The sequence below is a fragment of the Microchirus variegatus genome, assembly GCF_963457635.1.
Source record: "Microchirus variegatus genome assembly, chromosome: 7".
NCBI classification, from domain to species: Eukaryota; Metazoa; Chordata; class Actinopteri; order Pleuronectiformes; family Soleidae; genus Microchirus; species Microchirus variegatus.
The window spans coordinates 3,008,171-3,028,939 of NC_139808.1; the positions used below are offsets into that span (position 1 = coordinate 3,008,171).

The 20,769-nt window shown below is 40.6% G+C and overlaps 1 protein-coding gene across 1 annotated transcript in view; it reads right to left on the minus strand.

Moving 5' to 3' along the window:
• Nucleotides 1-3,784: 3,784 nt before the first annotated feature.
• The window catches only part of kaznb (kazrin, periplakin interacting protein b), a gene marked incomplete at its 5' end in the record, with an annotated part of 81,871 nt that continues 64,886 nt past the window's right edge, over nucleotides 3,785-20,769 (minus strand). Inside the window, 6 exons of the mRNA XM_083892931.1 lie at nucleotides 3,785-4,016; nucleotides 6,614-6,747; nucleotides 6,960-7,140; nucleotides 8,407-8,577; nucleotides 8,783-8,919; nucleotides 11,834-12,028. Of these exons, the coding sequence (XP_083749057.1) occupies nucleotides 3,846-4,016; nucleotides 6,614-6,747; nucleotides 6,960-7,140; nucleotides 8,407-8,577; nucleotides 8,783-8,919; nucleotides 11,834-12,028 (989 nt within the window). The 3' untranslated portion in view covers nucleotides 3,785-3,845. The remainder of the gene's footprint in view (nucleotides 4,017-6,613; nucleotides 6,748-6,959; nucleotides 7,141-8,406; nucleotides 8,578-8,782; nucleotides 8,920-11,833; nucleotides 12,029-20,769) is intronic.

Consider the following 20,769-nt stretch of genomic DNA (forward strand, 5'->3'; position numbering starts at 1 on the left):
TGCCTAAGGACGGTGTGTTCCAAAGTTTAGAGGAGTATAAGCAACAAAGGCACAATTTTCTTTTTTATATCCTTGGGTGGTTTGAGGGACAGTAGTAGTGTATTTTATTATGTTTTTAAATGATTTCTAAAATCCTAATTTGCAAGAACAAAGTGAAATACACTGAGTGAAGTTCAACGACCTCGTATTTGTATCCAAGTGAAGTACTTTGTTTTTCCTCATTGCTGCTCACCCTTGATCCCCTTCAGCTCTTCTGTAATCCTCGATGGCCAACCTCAGCTTCCTGCGATGAATCGGGTTGTTGACGCCCAGACCCAACTCTAAATCATCGTCTGTCAATCCTAGCAGCACCTTTGGGGAAGAAATCCATACTTTTATTCAAGCCGGATACACTCGTTTGCTGAGTAACTACCTCGCGCTCGAGGACATAATTGCGGTGGCCCTGAGGTGCAAAACACAAATGCGGATCAAAAACACAAACGCAAAACCAAAAACACAAATCAAAAAACACAAACGCAAAACCAAAAACACAAAACCAAAAAACGCAAAACCAAAAACGCAAAACCAAAAAACGCAAAACCAAAAAACGCAAGAACGCAAAACCAAAAATGCAAACGCAAAACCAAAAAACGCAAAACCAAAAAACGCAAGAACGCAAAACCAAAAATGCAAACGCAAAACCAAAAACGCAAAACCAAAAACGCAAAACCAAAAACACAAATCAAAAAACACAAAACCAAAAACACAAAACCAAAAAACGCAAAACCAAAAACGCAAAAACAAAAAACGCAAAACCAAAAACGCAAAACCAAAAAACGCAAAACCAAAAAACGCAAAAACGCAAGAACGCAAAACCAAAAACGCAAAACCAAAAACGCAAAACCAAAACAAAAAAACGCAAATCACTTCAGGTTCGAATCCCGCATTGAGCAAAAAACACAAAAATATTAACTCACAACGGAAACGCAAAACAGAAACGCAATTCACAAAACAGAAATACGAAAGCAGAAAACACAAAAACATTAACTTACAACGGAAACGCAAATCAATAGCGGATATACAAAAGCAGGAAACATTAACGAGGTAGAGGTATGTATTGTGATTTCCTTTTTCGAGTTAAAGTTTTAGCGTTTTCTGCTTTTGTGTTTTCGTTTTCTGCTTTGCGTTGCCATTGTGCGTTAATTATTTTTGTGTTTTCTGCTTTTGTATTTCCATTTTGAGTTTTGCGTTTCCGTTGCGAGTTAATGTTTTTGTGTTTTCTGCTCGATGCAGGATTCTGAGGACTGTAGTCAGCAGTCAGCATGGGACGGCAGCTCCACAAAGTGAGCTCAACGCCGCCCCTTGCATTTGTGTTTTGTGATTTGCGTTTTGCACCTCAGGGCCACCGTACCATAATCACTTATGCAGATGTGTGTGTGTGTGTGTGTGTGTGTACCTTGCCACTTTTGACATTTTCAGAGCACGCTCTGGTGTACATGGGCATCCCCATGACAACCTCCATCCAGGCCTGGACCGCCGCCGCTCTCCACAGCGACATGCACGTGGTCCGCGTGAGCTCGGCCTGCTGCAGGCGGTCGAGCTGCTCCTCGCCGTCGGACAGGCTCTGCTGTGTGAGGCTGTCAGAGTCTGGATTGGTCAGGAGAAGTTGGAAGTTGGCATGATGTGGATGAAGGGTGGGATTCAGGGTTCAGGGTTCGGAGGGGGGGGGATGTGGAAATCAACAATAATGACTCTTGTGGAGAGAGAGAGAGTCTGACACAGAAGATTCACCCGCACCTTCCTCTGAATTCTAATCTAAAATAACCTTCTAATAAACAGCTATCGGTGAGATGAATAAGGGTTTGTCCGGGTTTGATACTCTGTCTTGAAGTTGCACTGTTTGGCCACTAGATGGAGGCAGAATAATTCAATTGTTCTTCACTTTGCTGTGTTAAAAAAAAAAATGCATTCAAACTGCACAAAATGGTTACGATCAGGTCTGAAACTATGGCACAAATGTTCAGTTAATGTGTTAAAATGTACTAACTCATGACAATGAAGACGACTATCAGGATATAATGTATTAGAGACACGGGGGATTATTCATAAAACAGCTCAACAACACAGTAGGATAACACTGATTCATTCTGAACCAAGGATGAATTCAGTGAAATAACTTTATTCGTCCCCCGCATGCTGACAAAAAACAACGCTGCATGCAAAGTTCACCGTCTTTCAAAGGGGGGGGGGGTCGGGGATAATCTGTCCAGTGGACGTGGAGTGACATGAATAATCCCCGGAAAAACAGACAACTGGTAATCACAGATGAGGAGTCACTTTCCAGAGGGAGGGAGAGAGTCGCCATTAGAAATGGCGGGAGAAGGAGAAGGAGAAGGAGAAGGAGAAGGAGGGACATGTTAAGACTACACACAAGAACAAGATTACTCACAGAACAGAAAAGAAATAGGTCACATAGGCTGTATTCAGTTACTAGTTTTATTTTTAAAATAGGATTTCATTTCAATTATAATTTCATTTTTGAAAATGCTGAAACCTCCTCGACGATAAATATCTTTTTTTTTTTTTTTTTTTTTTTTTTTAAGTTGCCTCTCTCGTGTTTGCCCTTTTTTTTTCTTCCTCTTTTTTAAATAAAATACTTTGATAGAGTTCATCTTCTTATGGAACATTTTTCTAAATTACAAACAGATAAGAATAAGAATAATTATTAGAGCCACATTTTGTTGTTGTTAAGAAAGAAAAAAAAAAAGGAATACATTCTAAAACAAACAAACAAACAAACAAACAAACAAACAAAGGGGGGGGGGCTGTGTGCATACAGGAATGCAAGGAAAGACAACTCGGTCAGTGGAAACAGAGGATTAACACACAGATTATTCATCTGACTGACGATGAATGGACATTTTTTTCAGGATCATGCGAGTGTAGAATGCACATTCATTTGTCTCGTACGGACACGTTAGACAGCGCTCGCTAACGCGTGTGTGCTAACGCTAACAGGGGCTGAATGATATGCACGTTGTTGTTGTTTTTTCAAAGATGAGTGGTTTACCTTTGGCACTTTTCACGTGATTTCTGACAGATTTGTGCCTGCAAAATATACATCCCTGATCATTTTCTGCAATTTTTTTTTGTTTGCTTGTGCATTTAAACTACGATTAAAAATAACCTTTATTAGCCATAATTAGCATGAGCATAATTTGGCCAATAATAGTCCATAAAATCTTTTTTTTCTTCTCTATTATCTCCTCTTCAATAATAATAATAATAATTAAAAAAAATGGCGAAATAAAACTTGGGTGATAAGAAGAATGATATGACGCACGATAAAAGCAACTGTAAAAGTAACATAAAGCCAAATGACATTGACAGTAAAAAAAAACACTAACTTTCACAATAACTCCTATTTACATATAAACAGCAGTCCTTCAAGTCTCCAGTTATAAAAACATAAACATTAAGCTTTTTTTTTTTTCCTTTTTTTTTTTTAAAGATAATACAGCATAAACATGTCTACACATTATCATAACCCCATGTACTGTATATATTTATATGCGTGTAGACATACATATATACTGTATATATATATATATATATATATATACATATGCATACATGTGCATCTATAAATATATATCTAATTTACAAACACAATTTAAGGGTAATATACTGTACATTTATGGAATAGCAGTCTCTGTTAGGGCTTTTCTCATTTTTCAATTTTTCACCCCGTTTCCACACACACACACACACACAGACAAAAATGCTCCAAACGCACTGTTAAAGCCAGGTGGATATCCACACACACACACACGCGCGCACACACACAGATGTTTTAACACACAGTATCACCAGTCGGCATCCTCCTCTATGTAATAATCGGGTGTGGCTGTACCATCAAACAGGCCGGGCTCCATGGATTTGCGCTGTTTGCCCCGAGTGAACACCCGCGACAGAGAGCCGAGCGTCATCTTCTCCTTCTTCTTCTTACGCTTCTGGTCCTCCAGGTCCTCCATGGACTGAAACACACACAGAGGAGAACGGGGGGGGGGGGGGGGGAAACTTAGCTCGGTCCGTCTCGTACGCACACAGTTAAAGCGACGGTTTTTGGAATCGCACGCATTCGTTTCGACGCCGAAAAAACATAAATCGGATGTTTTCTGATCTGTAGGTAAAATGTAAACGCGCGGCTCGTGAGAGAGCATGAAGCTCATGGCTTTGTCAAAAATGCACCTCTAAGAAGTGACATCATGCTTAAAATGTCCATCTGGACTTTTTTCTTTCCTTATTCAAACCATAAAAGGGCCAGGAAGTGCTAGTTTTACTAGTGCTGGGTACTAGGTTAACGCACGTTAACGCACGACGCGTTTCCATGACGACTGATCGGAAAAAGACCCCTGCGTGAACGTCATGTTTACGTGAATCCAGATTGTTGTTAAAATGAGTCTGTAAAGTAACGCTAAACTTTAAAAACAGAGGCACACACATATTATTTGTTATTTATTATATCGCTGCTCTTTTCGTCTAATAAACAAACCGCTCCAGCTCGACTGTAGGCGCGCTAACGCCGGTAAAGGAGCTAATGCAGCTAACGGAGCTAACCGGTAAGCGGTGCCTAGACTCCGGGGGACCGTGTCTATGTTCCCCGGGTCCTATGTTCCCCGGGTCCTTTGTTCCCCGGGTCCTATGTTATAGGACCCGGGGAACAAAGGACCCGGGGAACATAGACACGGTCCACCGGAGTCTAGGCACCGCTTACTGGTTAGCTCCGTTAGCTGCATTAGCTCCTTTATCGGCGTTTGCGCGCGGGGAACGTAGGTACGACCCCGACTCCGGTGTCGCGGCATGTTAACACGACATCACGCACGTCTTTTTCCAGTTAGGCGTCATGGAAACGCGTTAACGTGCGCTAACTTAGCAACCAGCACGAGCAAAAAGTTGCGCGTTAACGTGCGCTAACATTGACGCCGTTAACCGCCGTTATCGTGTTAACGTGCCCAGCACCAGTTTTTACTTTTAGTTTTTCAGCATAATTTCAATGTCTGAGAGTTATTTACAACTTGCTGCATGTTAAAGTAGTGTATTAACAATTGAAATTAAGAAAATTAGAAAAAAAAAATACATAGTAGTTGGACATGAAAACCAGATTTTTTGCGTGTTAAATTTGAAATTCGAACAGTATAAAACATATTTAAAATAGAATTTGAGTTTTTGTCTCGATGTCCAAAAACAAACAGGCCAAAACATGTAAACTGCAGGTGTTTTTTCCAACTCTCTCCTCTCTGGAGACAAAGACGCTGATTTGAGTGAAATTACCGTAATAACCACATGTTGGCGTAGACGTGCAACTTCTCAGCTTTTTAGAAAGAGTTGGAATTTTTCCGATAGCGCAAACTGTCGCATAACTACGGTCTGCGATACGCTCAGTATTAAAGGCTTTTAATCAATACACGTGTTTTTATATGAAAACTATTTTTGGTGCAGTGACTTCTTGGCGTCCTCATCGGTCGACTGCTCCCGTTACACATGAGCTTTTTCATTTTATGCTTTTGGGGTTTGTGTGCAAGGATTGGTGACGTCGTAAGGTGAAACAAACTGCACTCTTTCACTGAGCCTAACCCCTACCTTTCCCAAGTGTGTCAGGAAACTAGTGGCCTTTAAGTGACAGAAAGGAAGTAACCACCATTTCACAACTCAACTCTCTTATTTCTTCCACTGTTCTGTCTACAACTGTGCTGTTTTATCATTGTTTTTCTATTGGTTTTTCCATTTGTTTGTGTAGCTAGCTTCCATTTCAAAACCAGGTTTGTCCAAGATGGCTGCCTCGACTACATTAAAAAAAAGGGCTAATTCTAAAGTGATTCTATGTGAACCAAAATGGGAAGTTTATTCAATTTGAATTCAATAAACACAACCATATGGTACACACAGGACATTCAAAGGTGCTAGCTAGTTTCGCCATGCTAACTGTTTACCCCTGTTTTTAGCCCTTATGCTGAGCTAAGCTAAGCTAACAGGTCCACAGGGTCCTATGTTCCCCGCTTTTCCCCAAAAGGGATCTTCCATTTTTCAGTTATTACGGAGATTTTTCAAGTCTCTACCCAGCGTTACAGTTACTGTTATGGTGACGGTTAGGGTTAGGGGATATAGCGCATCGTCACGTAGAAACCGAACATAGGACACGGGGGGGGGACGTATCTATGTTCCCCGGGTCCTATGTTCCCCGGGTCCTATGTTCCCCGGGTCCTATGTTCCCCGCTTTGTATGTGACCGGGGGAACATAGGACCCTTTCTCTAACCCTAATCCTAACCATACACTTTTTCAAAAAAAGGGTCCTATGTTCCCCTGTCACATACAAAGTGGACCTTTTTTGGGAAAAACGGGGAACATAGGACCCGGGGAACATAGGTACGCACCCGGTCACAGAATACGTGAAATCAAACTACTGCTTTAAAGTGTTTTTTTTAATTAAAAACATCACCACCACCGCCACCGCCACCACCACGACTGAGCAGAGGCAGGCTGACACCCAGGTAAGCCGACAGGACAGAGGGACAAACACAAACAGCAGAAGAAGGTGTGATTACTTGGTCAGGGGGGCCAGGCAGCTCTTACATTGCAGAGGGAGTGGGTCCGGTGACGCGGCGAGTTGATGTCACTGGGCGTGGACGAGCGGTCGCCGTCGGCCGCCGAGGCGTCGGAGATGACGGAGGGCTGGCGAGAGTGACAGGGGCTAATTCTGACCACAGCTGGATGATGTAGCCCCCCCCCCACGTAGATATAGATATACACACACACATTGAAAAATGTCCACAGTTAGTACGAGAACCCTTCAGGGAAACCCTCTGTTAGTGTGTTGGGTCTGTAAAAAGAAAAAAAAAAAAAAAAAAAAAAAAAAAAGCAACACCAAAGCAGCAGAGGACACGGAGAGCTGAGCTGAGAGATAAAGAGGACGACCTACCCTGTCTGTCTGTGGTGTGTCCGTGGTACAGGGTCTGCTGGCTCTGACGGATGGCGGCGGTGAGCGGCAGGTCGGCCTGCATCACCCACTCCTGACTGCCGTTCACCACCGGCTCCGTCGTCATGGCCAGAGAATGACGCTTCGGTACGTCTTTAGTCAGTGTGGCGAGGGACTGCTTCGCCTGGGGGAAAAACAGAATAGAGTAGATGTGAACAGAGATTGATAAATATGTTATATATTCAACTGTTTTTCCACAGTTGCTGGACCTACAAATACAGAGGTGAAGAAAGTACTGAAATGTTCTAAGTAAAATACTCCTATTTTGATAAAATTATTAAGTACAAGACTTAAGTACAAGTAAAAGTACTGGTATAAACATTTCTAAAAAAAAAAATGGCCAATTTGACCTGTCCTCATGGTTCACAAGTCCTCATTGTTCACCTGTCCTTATCATCATTCACCATCATTCACCTGTCCTCATTGTTCACCTGTCCTCATTGTTCACCTGTCCTCATCATCATTCACCTGTCCTCATCCTTCATCTGTCATCATCGCTCACCTGTCATCATCGCTCACCTGTCCTCATCATTCACCTGTCATCATCGTTCACCTGTCATCATCATTCACCTGTCCTCATCCTTCATCTGTCATCATCGCTCACCTGTCCTCATCATTCACCTGTCCTCATTGTTCACCTGTCCTCATCATCATTCACCTGTCCTCATCCTCATCTGTCATTATCGCTCACCTGTCCTCATCATTCACCTGTCATCATTGTTCACCTGTCATCATCGTTCACCTGTCCTCATCATTCACCTGTCCTCATCCTTCATCTGTCATCATCGCTCACCTGTCATCATCGCTCACCTGTCCTCATCATTCACCTGTCATCATCGTTCACCTGTCATCATCATTCACCTGTCCTCATCCTTCATCTGTCATCATCGCTCACCTGTCCTCATCATTCACCTGTCATCATCGTTCACCTGTCATCATCATTCACCTGTCCTCATCCTTCATCTGTCATCATCGCTCACCTGTCATCATCGTTCACCTGTCCTCATCGTTCACCGGTCCTCATTGTTCACCTGTCCTCATCATCATTCACCTGTCCTCATCCTTCACCTGTCATCATCATCATTCACCTGTCCTCATCATCGTTCACCTGTCCTCATTGTTCACCTGTCTTTATCGTTCATCGATCCTCATCACCATTCACCTGTCCTCATCGTTCACCTGTCCTCCTCATTCAACAAAGTACAGTACTTCCCAAAAAACATACTTTAGTAAAAGTACAATTGCATGTTTAAAAACGACTTTAAAAAGTGTGATCAATCAACATCGTGACAAACCAACACTTTGTTTAAATGTATGTCTCTCACACACACACACACACACACGTACACACACACACACATACTCCAAAGTGGCTCAGGGTTAAACTCACCATGGTGAGCTCAGCCTCCAGTTCTTTGATCCTGTTCTCCTTTGTGTCCATCTGAGAGCGCAGGATGTTGGCCTGCTCTGTCGACTCCTTGGTTTGCCTCCTCAGGTCCCACTTTTCTCTTTCCAGCATGTCTTTCTCCTTCGCCAGGACCTTCACTGCGTCCTCGCTCTCCTAAAGCACACAGACACTTTCTCAGGTCAGGAAACGCAGCGTTCTATATGATAAGCTTTTTTCTTGTGATGTGAGTTCACCGTTGCAAATAGATTTTTCACCATTTCTGAATGATATAAGCCCACGCACTGATGTCTTGTTATTGATCAACCGATTCATACACGAACGAAAACACATGTAGTGCGTAGTCAATCACGAATGTTACCTTTCGGTGCTGGTCATAGTTGCGTATGAATTCCCGTAGTTGCTCTTCTCTGCTCTCCAGTGTTGTGTACAGCTGCTGCATCTGACTCACCAGGTCGGACTTTTCCACTTTTAGACGTTTACGGTCCCCTTTCATTGCTGCAACAACAAACAAACAAACACACACTTTATCCACACGTGTACATTTTAACCCTTAGAACACAGATCATTTCAGCTCCTTGTTTTTCCAATACTATGTTTAAACGTACATTATATAGAGAGGCTATAAGAATATATATAAATATAGTGTCTTATCACCTTTTTTTGCAGCACAACCTTGAAAACAATTGTTAATGTTCACCAACTATAAAATCAACACACCTGAGCAAAAAGTTTTTTGTTTTTTTTTAATCGTATTGAATTGAATTTGCAAAATATGTGTTTTTATGAACAAAAACAAAAGAAAAACGCTCTGTTTTATAACTTCATCACAATTACTGCTACTTTATATCAATGCGATGTAAAATGAATCATAACTTTGACTCAACAACACATAAGAAAACACATTTTTTAAAGCCTGAATATGTGACCTATAAACACACACACCACCAGGATGTCCTTATAAGGAGTTGAGTATTATTCCCACTGCAATCGACTGTAATCTCAGGCATAAGGTAAAAATAAAGCCAACAAGTCAGTGTGATATGACTCCATGCAGTGAGCCACTAGGTGGTGCTGTGCTTTCTGTCACTGAGGCACATCATTTTAAAATGTTTTTTCCTCCCTTCAAACAGAAATGTGCTCAGAGAATATGATGTAATCATCTCTGGAAATAAGCGGCAGAGGGGGGCAATTATCAGCTCGTACGTGAAACAGTTTCGGTTGGCATGTGAAAGTGAATCCGAGAGAGACTTGGACCTGATCTCATTCAACATCGTTCTCTGTCGGTGAAAACACCGCAGACAGTGACGGTGATGCAACTGTTGAGGCTCAGCGCAGGTTTAAAAATAACAAAAAAAAACGAAACAAAAAAAACAAAAAAAAAGTGCTCTCCTGACTGAGCCTGAGAGCCGCGAAGGCAGAGACAAGTCTGGCCCCATGTATTTTACATAACTACCCACGTATGTCACTCAAGAAGCATTCCTACTGTCAACATCCAGTGTCTTCATGTTATAGAACCGACGTTCAAACCTGTTTTGCAACAGTTTACGAGATAAACGCATGTGTTTAACAGAGACAGCGAGCTGAAGGAGACACGATCCCTGAATCCTTCAGTTAAAATCCAAAAAAATCAGTTCTATTTGTTTTCATCCCAGAATAGATAGAGAGAGAGAGAGAGACAGAGAGAGAGAGAGAGGGGGGGGGGGAAACACACTGTTACACAATCACAGAATGAATGGAATGGAATGGAATGAATGAATGGTTATTGCACAATCAGCACCGCGTTCCAGAATACCATACCATACCACATAAATACTTCAAAGTGAAGTCTGTAGGTCTGTGTGATTGATGGATGCTAATTAAAATGCTACACGGCTGCACCCTTTTTTCTGAAACAGCAAAAAAAATATCTGTACTTATGTGTGTGTGTGTGTGTGCATATGGCACAAAACAGACAAAACAGAGTTTGAGTGCACATTTTATAAGAAACTGAGTTACGTCTGCTGGTCAGAAAAGAAAACTCCAATACTGAATTTAATAGCAGTGACAGTTTCATTTGTTTGTTTTTTCCGAGAGCAGACGACAGGCGACTAAACAACACTTATATTAAATCAAACCTGTGTCCATTTAAGACGATGAAATGTGACTTTGGAACAAAAGAAGTTTCGACAAAAAGCTGATTTTTTTTGTGCAGAACAAACAGCTTGGATGAAGAATTGTGTACAAACGACACAATAGCTGAGTGAAGTGTCTAAGTCTAATAATGGTGAAGTCCAATTCCTTGCTTAACCCTCAATCTCAAAAATGCGCGTGCAAGTGCTGTCCCCATTCTCAGAAAAATTAAGTTGAGGGGTAAGTTTAAGGGCTGTATCGCCCTCAATATTGAGATTTTCCGAGACCACCCTTGGGAGCAAGGGCTACCCAGAATGCATTGCGTGTTTTGCCATAACAAAGATGGCGCCGAAAGCAGCGAAACGAGTACGCTACAAATTAGGTATTTTCTTTGTTAATAGAGATATAAAAATGATGAAAACCATTGTATTATCTTAGTTTAGGCCCATATTATGGATTACTGACGTCATTGTTGCGTTTACATTTATTTTTATTTTACGATCTTTTGTCAATAGTCGGCCGGTTGCGGACAATCGATGGTTTGCTATGGTTTACTTTTCAATAAGTCGTGGTGTGTGGTAACTGTCAGCTGAATATTTGTATGAGTATCATCTTATAACTAACTGACAACCTAATAACTTGACTGACAAACGGATCGTAATAAATAATCGTGACGTAAATGTGTTCTTCTTCTTCTATTTCTTTTTTGGAGTTGACAGACTGGACGCAGCTTTCGCGTTATTCTGCCCCCTACAGTCTGAAGACGTATCTGCATTTAAGGGGTGTCCCATTTCTAAGTGACAAAATAACCCTCAACACTTTTTGGTTTTGAGGGCCAGTTAAGATTAAGGGTTGAGCTTGAGGGTTAAAGGTGCCATATGTAAGTCTGTGGCCAAATATGGTTACTACATTCAAATTCAAAATACAGAATTTTAGGTTTTGTTTTCTGACGTAACTGGTAACCCGTGGTTGCTCGGCAGCTGAGACTCTACTGACTGCAATGATTGGTATACAGCGGTAGGTGGCGCCACATGCCAAAACATGGTTTCAAAAAAAAAATTTTTTATAATGCAAATATTTTGTCTGTACTGTTGTTGTTGGTGAGTTCAGTTTGTTATATGAACATTATTCCTGAGTCTCTGTGACACATTAGGAGGATTTTATGGCCAGTTGCTTTAGATTTATTACACAATGCACCTTTAAGATAGGAATTGGAATTGGCCCTGTGTGTCTGACTCTAAAGTCTTGCTTGTAATATCTGAGGTGAAGGATGAGCATCCCCCCCCCCCACCCCCCTGACCTTGTAAGGCCTCCTTGGCTCGGTCCAACTCCTGCTCCTTCTCTCCCAGCTGCACCCGGAGCTCGGTGGCTGAGAGCAGGTTGGCCGAGCAGCCTCCGCCCTGCGTGTCTTCCAGGTCCTTGGTCAACATGTCCTTCATTTGCCTCAGCAGGTGGACCTCGTCCTGAAGCTGGGCGACCTCCTCGCGTAACAACACTGAGGGCAGACAGAGTCACAGAGTGAACACGAGAGAGGAATAAAGACGGTTGAGAATACGAGGGGGAAATGGAGCGGGGCAGGAAATGAAATAAGTAATATCAAACAACAGCACTTGAAGGAGCAGATTATGCTTAGGAATAGGAAACTGAGGAGAGGACACGGCGATGTGTGCGTGAGCTGAAAGAACCGAAGCTGTTGGACACGTTTGTCCAACCACGAGGACAGACAGATATTAAAATCCACCAGCAACACAGCAGCAATAGTACAGTACGTCGTCATGTTTTTCTATTCTGCACGACCAGGACATGGTCTGAAAAAATAAATTAACACATGTCAAAACGTTCAACTCTGATTGATACAATTGTGATGAATGACACATAGACAAAGTTGAGCTATACGCTACCGTTCAAAAGTGTTGGGGTCACCTATACCTAATTCTTTTGTGTTTTCCATTAAAAGTCACACTTTTATTCATCAAAAGAGTTGCAAAATTAATAGAAAATACAGTCGAGACATTGACAAGATTAGAAATAATGATTTTGCCCTTTCGTCAAAGAACCAGCAAAACTGTTTTCAGCTGTGCTAACATCATTGCACAAGGGTTTTCTAATCATCCAATAGCCTTCTAACGTGATTAGCAAACACTGGAAATGGGCCTCTATACACCTATGTACATATTCCATTAAAAACCAGACGTTTGCTAGAATAGTCGTTTACCACATTAACAATGTATAGAGTGTATTTCTGATTCATTTAATGTTATATTTAGTGCGGGGCACTAGGTTAACGCACGCTAACGCACACGTTTCCATGACGACTGACCAGAAAAAGACACGCGCGACGTCGTGTTTACGTCCTGCGACACCGGAGTCCAGGCACCGTTTACCGGTTAGCTCCTTTTAGCACTGGTTAGCGTTAGCGAGCCTCCAGTCAAACTGGAGCGGTCTGTTTATTAAACGAAAAAAGAGCAGCGCTACAAATAACCAGCGTACCTCTGTTACTGTTTTTAAAGTTTAGTGTTACTTTAGAGCAGGGGTCACCAACCTTTTTGAGACAGAGAGCTACCTGAAGGGTAAAGAATAATATGGAGGGCTACCACATTAACATTTTATTTTTTTGTTTACCATTTAAATGATTAATATTATGCATTCAACTGCATACACATTAATTCCAGTGCTTACTCCTAACGATTACCAGTTTTTATAAACAATATCAAAGATATTTTACTGAGCGATCATACGGATACATGCAAGTGAGGTGAAGTGAAGTGAGCCCGCGGGCACCGTATTGGCTGCCTGTGGGCTACCAGGTGCCCGCGGGCACCACGTTGGTGACCCCTGCTTTAGAGACTCATTTTAACAATCCAGAGTCACGTAAACATGCGTTAACGTGCGTGTATTTCTAATTCATTTATACATTCATTGAAAAAAAAGATGCCTCAGTTTTCCTTAAAACAATAAGGACATTTCTAAGTGACCCTAAACTTTTGAACGGTAGTGTATATATATTTAAAAAAAAAAAAAGATGCTTTGTTGGTTAGTGATAAAGCAGAGAATCAGTAGATGATTATGCCAGAAAAATAAAAAAATATATATTTTTAAATACTGAGACAGATTGGAAATTTGAAGCTGATGACTTGAGCACTGCACTGTGAACTTGTGATGAAAGTTGATTGCTGCCATTCTGGCATTTAAATATATTCAAAAAGAAGCGCGGTGAAGCCTGTGAGACAGATAACAGATAAAGCAATAATAATAATAATAATTAAAAAAAAAGGATTCACACTTAACTTGAATCCTTGTAAAAATCTGTGAGCATGGAGACCAAAAAACTGGTCCTAACAGATTCTATGCTATGCTCTGATTAGAGATCTGGGAAACCAGTACAATAATGCCACAAACTCCCTTCTGTTCCCTGGTTATGGTGTTGAATACTAACCCACAGACATCCTTAAAGTTTAACCCACAAAAAATGTTCTCAGTGACCTTTAGACTTTGACCGCAAAAAAAATCTAATCAGTTTAAACGTGAAATTTGCTCAAGGAGGGAAATTCCTGAGTCCACAGGACTGGGTCAGAAGGACATTCCAAAAACATAACAAGTGGAGCCGCCTGAGCTGTCGCTGACACTTAAAACCTGATTGTTCCCTTAATCACAAACACTTCCCTGTAAGACTCGCGTATATTATATACTCATTGAGAGCGAGTGTGTGGAGTACGAGTGCAAGAGGGAGAAGGTCTGTGCAGGCCTGCAGCCAGACGTATGGGGCTGCAGCAGCGCCGATAAGAGAAGGAAAAGGGGGACAGTCCATTGGTCTCTGTCAACTCAGGACTATGGAAGCACGTGGAAGCTCAATGCAGCATGTGACAAAAAGAGTTTGGTTTTTTTCCGTCTCAGAGAGCAATCTTTCACTGCCTCCTTGCAGCGTAAATCCGCTTATTCATCCCTTCACCTATAGGCGCTACTTCCTATATTTGTCACAGGGAGCTCAGCTGGATGTTTCTGATGCTGATGCTGGACAGACAGACAGACAGACAGACGTGGGCATTTTTTAAAGTGCTTTGCCGCGCTTGGTTTAAATGTAAACGCCAAAAGAAGCGGATTAAATCATCAGCATTAAAGTGGCGGTTTTCGCCCATTTTTATCCTCACTTGGTGAAATGAAGAATAAACTCGTTATGATGCTGCTGTGTTTGTTTAATGTGACCAAAGTTGACCAGATTCTTATTATGTATTTATTGAGATCTTTTAGAGCAGTGTAGGGCTTTTATTATCTTTGAAGGAAGTGACTTTGACATCGACTTTTCAATCCCAACGTCCTCTGTTGTTGTGGGAATGGGACGTGTGTCTCAGTTCCACTGTCTGATGATGAAATAACACATTTATCTCTAAAACTAGCAAAAAAAATAAAAAAAAATTTTTTGGGGTGAAGTGGCCCTTTAAGACTGACCTCAGTCAGCAGCTGAGTTCAGGAACTGAGCAATTCCCAATGATCTATTACAGGGGTCTGTAACCTGTGGCTCTAGAGCCTCATGTGGCTCTTCTGCCCCTCTGTAGTGGCTCCTTCTAGCTTTGAAGAAAAAACTTTTCATGTTTTTCACACTTTTTTTGTCAAGTTAAAGGCATAAATTAAGTGTTTTTGATATTTTGTCCGTCACACCCAATTGAAAAACCTCCCCCAAAAGCCATTAAAGTAATGTGTACATGAAGGAGTTCACATTTGGAGTCTTGTCCATCTTTAGATCCATGTACTTAGGCCAGGCAGATTTTCTCAGACATTTTTTATACACTTTAGAGGTTGGGTATCAACTTGGGACAAACTGCAGTGCTTTAAATAAATAGTATATATGTGTTAAAAAAACGTGATTTTATCATAATTTTAAGGATCAAATGGGTTTTGCGGCTCCAGATTAATTTTATTTGGGTGGAGAGGGGACAAAAATGGCTCTTTTTTATTCTAAAGGTTGCAGACCCCTGATCTATTACATGCATATGATACTGGTTTGCATGTTACATTTACATCACTGTAATTTAGTCAAAAACATTTACATTTGTGTCATCTGCACATGTACAGTGTGTATTTAGAGAGAAAAATGCGTATCACGTAGATGAATTCTCCCAAAACCAATGCATTTACATCCAGCATCAACCCCTGTGACACACACACACACACACACACACACACACACACACACACACACACACACACGGCTATAGGTTTCTCCCCCTGAAGAAGTTACATACAGGCTTGTGTTAATTCACTGGTGACCTATATATAATAAGCCACCTTCCTATACCGTAGATAATTTACCTCCACGCCGCACTGTTCTCTCAGAGTTGTAACACTGGAGTGCAGTGATCCTGAGCCAGAGCTATTACAGTCCTCCCACACACCAGAGGAGAAGCCCACTCTCCTTCGTACTCAGGCAGCAGCCAGTTCAAATAACTTCTCGTCCAAGCCTCCCATTAGAGTGTCCATCAAAGTCAGGACCAGGTCTCTGAGTCTATTTTCTAAAACATTTTCCGACTCACTGGTTTCAGCGCTCGGAGGCGTCTGTCAAAAACGGAAATCTTAAGAATTCTGACATGAAACTGATACAAATAGTTCAAGTTTTCTAGTATGTACCGTCTTAGTTACGCACGATCGTGCAGATTTCCATCCGAGCGTTTACGGAAAATGTGTGTGTTTATCAATTAAGGGCTGTTATACTGCACAATTATAAAGCACAGTTTCAGCAATTGGCAAACGACATGATTGGGTTTTAAAGTATATTACTCTGCCATTTATCTGACCAAAATGTCTGGTTACACCTTCATATGCCAAGCTTTCTGTACAACCGACCAAAGGTATTACATGTATAGTTATAAAAACGAAAGAAAGCTTCTCACATAACCTTCACCAGCTTCGTTAACTTGGCTCCCTGTCATAGCTTGTCTCCATTTTTAAGGCTCTGAACCTAAACCTATATACTTCAGCATTTCAACCATTGTGTTCCTCAGCCCGGGGAGTTTTGACCATCCCATCATTCAGTCGACCTGTGGCCATTCATCTTCTCTGCTGTGGCTCCACAGTGGTATAGGAATAACCTGCACAATGACTTCAGGATAGAAGACTCTCACTGTTACATTATAGTTACTATACTATACTATAAATGTAAGTGCTTATTTCATCTATAATGTCTCTGTTACACTTAATGTTTCACACATATCATCGTGAACTATATTAATAGATATATAGATATATATATAGAAGTCCAGTTGTTGTTGTACAATGGAGTATTAGGGCCAAACGGAAGAGAAATAAACTTGTAATACTAGAGAAATAGTAGTAATTTTACAAGAATAAATCTTAATATCACAAGAAAAAAGTCATAATTTGACAAGAATAGTAATATAATGAGAATAAAGTCATAATTTTGCAAGAATAAAGTGATAATTTTACAAGAATAAAGTGATAATTTTGCAAAAAAAAAAGTCCGAATTTTACAAGAATAAAGTCATAATTTTACAAGAATAAAGTGATAATTTTGCAAAAAAAAGGTCATCATTTTACAAGAATAAAGTGATAATTTTACAAGAATAAAGTGATAATTTTACAAGAATAAAGTGATAATTTTACAAAAAAAAAGTTGGAATTTTACAAAAATTAAGTTGGAATTTTACAAAAATGAAGTTGGAATTTTACAAAAATTAAGTTGTAATATTATGAGAATAAAGCTATGATTTTACAAGAATAAAGTTGTAATATTACCAGAATAAAGTCCTAATATTACAAGAAAAAAGTTGTAATTTAACAAGAATAAAGTTCTAATATCATGAGAATAAAGTCATATTATTACTAGAATAAAGTCTTAATTTTAAGAGAATAAACTTACAATATTATGAGAATAAAGTTGTAATATTAAAAAAGTCACCATTATAAGAGAATAAAGTTTCTTTCTTTTATCATTATCTAATGTAGTAGTATTATTAATAATAAATAGCAGCAGCACACAGATTTAGCCAGCGTTATCCTTGCAGTCGACCACTAGCAGTCATTTCCTGCTCCTCCACAAAAGAGATGATTTCATCGAGGTCTGTGTGATTATTTCTTCCAAACAAACTCTGTTTAGTTCACAATCTTTTCAAAGTCTTGACGCTAAAGATAATGTGGTAGACGGACGCACAGAGACAAATCCTTCTTTGTGTAACTCCAATCACAGATTTGTGACTTTGAGCAGGTCTGAAATCAAAGTCACAATTCTGACTTTAATCTGGATTGATCAGAAATGTGACTTTAATTCTCAGAATGTTCACGTGCTCCTTAATCCTCCTGCATACAACTGCCCGAAAAATGTCTTTTTATTAGTGAAACTCTTTCCACAAACATAATTATTCCAGTAAAATCTAATGAGGTTTGTGATGATTCAGAGAAACTGTTTTCATTTTGAATCTCAGAAATGTCAAATATACATTTAAAGAATTTTTTTTTTTTTAAAGCGTCTTTGTTTGTTTCATAATTCCAGTATTAATCACACTCAACCTGAAAGCAAAGCCATGTAATAATAATATGGAGTGACTGTTCCGCCCCCGGGGGGGAGTTACGATGAGCATGACCGTCACTTTTATGCCTCAGTCTCCCTGACAATTCAAATCTGTGTACTTTTATCCAGTACAGGGGTTTCGCTAAGCTATTTCTGTCCAAGACACAGCACCTGAGGGGATAACACCGCTGCCCGTTCCTCTCTTCAACTCTCACAGGTACAAAAAACTAATAGCTGGATAACAAGGTCATCTATTTTACACGTTTATAACAGCACAGTGACATTCAGAGCCGCCACAGCTGGCCCTATTGAAACTGTAGGCGGTAGTGGACAAATAATCCACAATAATAATAGAAATCAAGACATATTAATTGTGCCAGTCAGAAGAGACAGTAAAGACGACGGTAACCTATCGATGCTTTTGCTTAAAGGGGAAATAAGTAGTTTATAGTGCCATCTAGAGGAGAGGCTGAAATTTACAACAAAGACCTGCTGCTCTGCTCACCCCCTCCCTTCCCTGAGCGCTATGGTATCCTCAGCTGGTCAAATGTCGTCCTCGTCGTCTTTCTCCGTGTCAGCAGATGAGGTTCGTGAGGCGAGGGAGAGGGCGGAGCTACCGCGGCCGTAGCAGACGACGCTTGATTTGTTCTCTCGCGTTTGTCCTTACAGGCTCCGGTAGAAACATGGCGTCTCGCTGCTAACAGTGGCTATGCAACCGCGGCCCATGACCATGTTATTTTACATGACTTTTTGAAACACTACGAAAATGAAACAAAAACTATTATACAGCGACTAGACAATGCAGGAGCACATAATATGTATAAAAAAGTGGATTTTGGGTTATATAAACCCATAAATACTACACATTGTGCCTTTAAGAAAAATCAATCGCTCAAACAATGCAAGGACATATAAATTAGGGCGAACTCCTGATGTGAAACTGCTGCTACTGGAAAATAATGTGAGACCAAGTACGTACGGACATAATGCCATAATGCTCCAGGACACTCTAAATTGACCGGAAGTCATTCATACATAAATTCTTACAGAAGAAACTGCGATAATTAACTCGTTATGATGCTGCTGTGTTTGTTTAATGTGACCAAAGTTGACCAGATTCTTATTATGTATTTATGTATTGAGATCTTTTAGAGCAGTGTAGGGCTTTTATTATCTTTGAAGGAAGTGACTTTGACATCGACTTTTCAATCCCAACATCCTCTGTTGTTGTGGGAATGGGACGTGTGTCTCAGTTCCACTGTCTGATGACAAAATAACAAATTTATCTCTAAAACTAGCAAAAAAAAATAAATATTTTTTTTGGGGTGAAGTGGCCCTTTAAAGGCACAATGTGTAGTATTTATGGGTTTATATAACCCAAAATCCACTTTTTTATACATATTATGTGCTCCTGCATTGTCTAGTCGCTGTATATTAGTTTTTGTTTCATTTTCGTAGTGTTTAAAAAAAAACTACTTACTTCACCTTTAAAGATACATCATTAAAAGACAACCCCTATAATAGATACTGTCTTGTCGGACACTGGACGAGACACAAACCTCAAACGCGAAATTGCTTCCGCGTCGCCGGAATTGCCACCTCTCTCTCTTTGATATACGTCCCGAAATCCGTGCGACACAATTAACGAGGCTCTAACAAAGCAAAGCAAAGCACTGCCTTTGGAAACAGACGCGCGAAACATTTCCTTTACGCTATAATTTCCCCTCCAAGGTCGTAAATAACCACACAACATATTTTTGGGAGGCGGTAAGAGCGAACGTGATCGTAATCAGTCACCGTGTTTAGATAAAGTACAGGCGCGGGATTAATATTTAAATGTCAGCTTTCCTACACAAATAAAGCCTGAAGGTGTTTCGGTCGCTCCTGTTGGCTCATGCGTGGAGCGAGGTGCAGCGACTATGCTATGTACGAGGGTTAGGGTGGAGGGGATTGCAAGTAAAGCATGAAAAGAGTAATGGCTTTCTCCAGAAAAAAATGCTCAAGGCTTTTCTTTTCTTTTCTTTTTTTTGATGTATTACAGAGGATTCAGCTAATAAGGCAGGATCAAGCGGCATCATTTTTTTTCGTCGCGTTTCTCAAACAAATTGCCGCGCAGCTAATAATTATATCTGTGAATCAAGAGCTACTGTGTGTGCAAGTTTTGACAGAATGTTTTCCGGGTATGCCGGGTGGCAATGCAACACAAAACGCCTCTCTGTAAGTCACTGATATGAGCAGTGGAACCGTCTTTAAATTGTTTCCTCGAAGCCTCCTGAGCCTGAGTTTCTCTCCGAAAGCTCCGCTCTTATTGAGAAACTTCATCCCAGAATGAAAAAACAACAACATCAAAAAACTCGTTTTCCCAGGATGGCGTGCTGCTCAGAGGCTTCATGTAAAACGGGGAAAAACGTTATGTAAGTTTGTAACCGCAATGCAGGTGACTATGTTGACTCAAACTGTGAGCTTTTCTCCCCCCGAGGGCAAGTGAGCCAGCGCCATGTCTGTGTGAGTGTTAGTGAGCTCAATAACACCGTGACCATTGAAGCAAAGAGGAAACGCTGCTTTTGTTTAACCTCTATGAGACAATACATTACATTCTCCTGATTTTATAAAATGTACCTTTTTTTTTTGGTTACAAAGTTAAAGCTACAGTGTGTAACTTTTTCTCATACTTTTTCTCACACCTGACTGAGGGAGCGTTTGTGTGTATGCAGTGG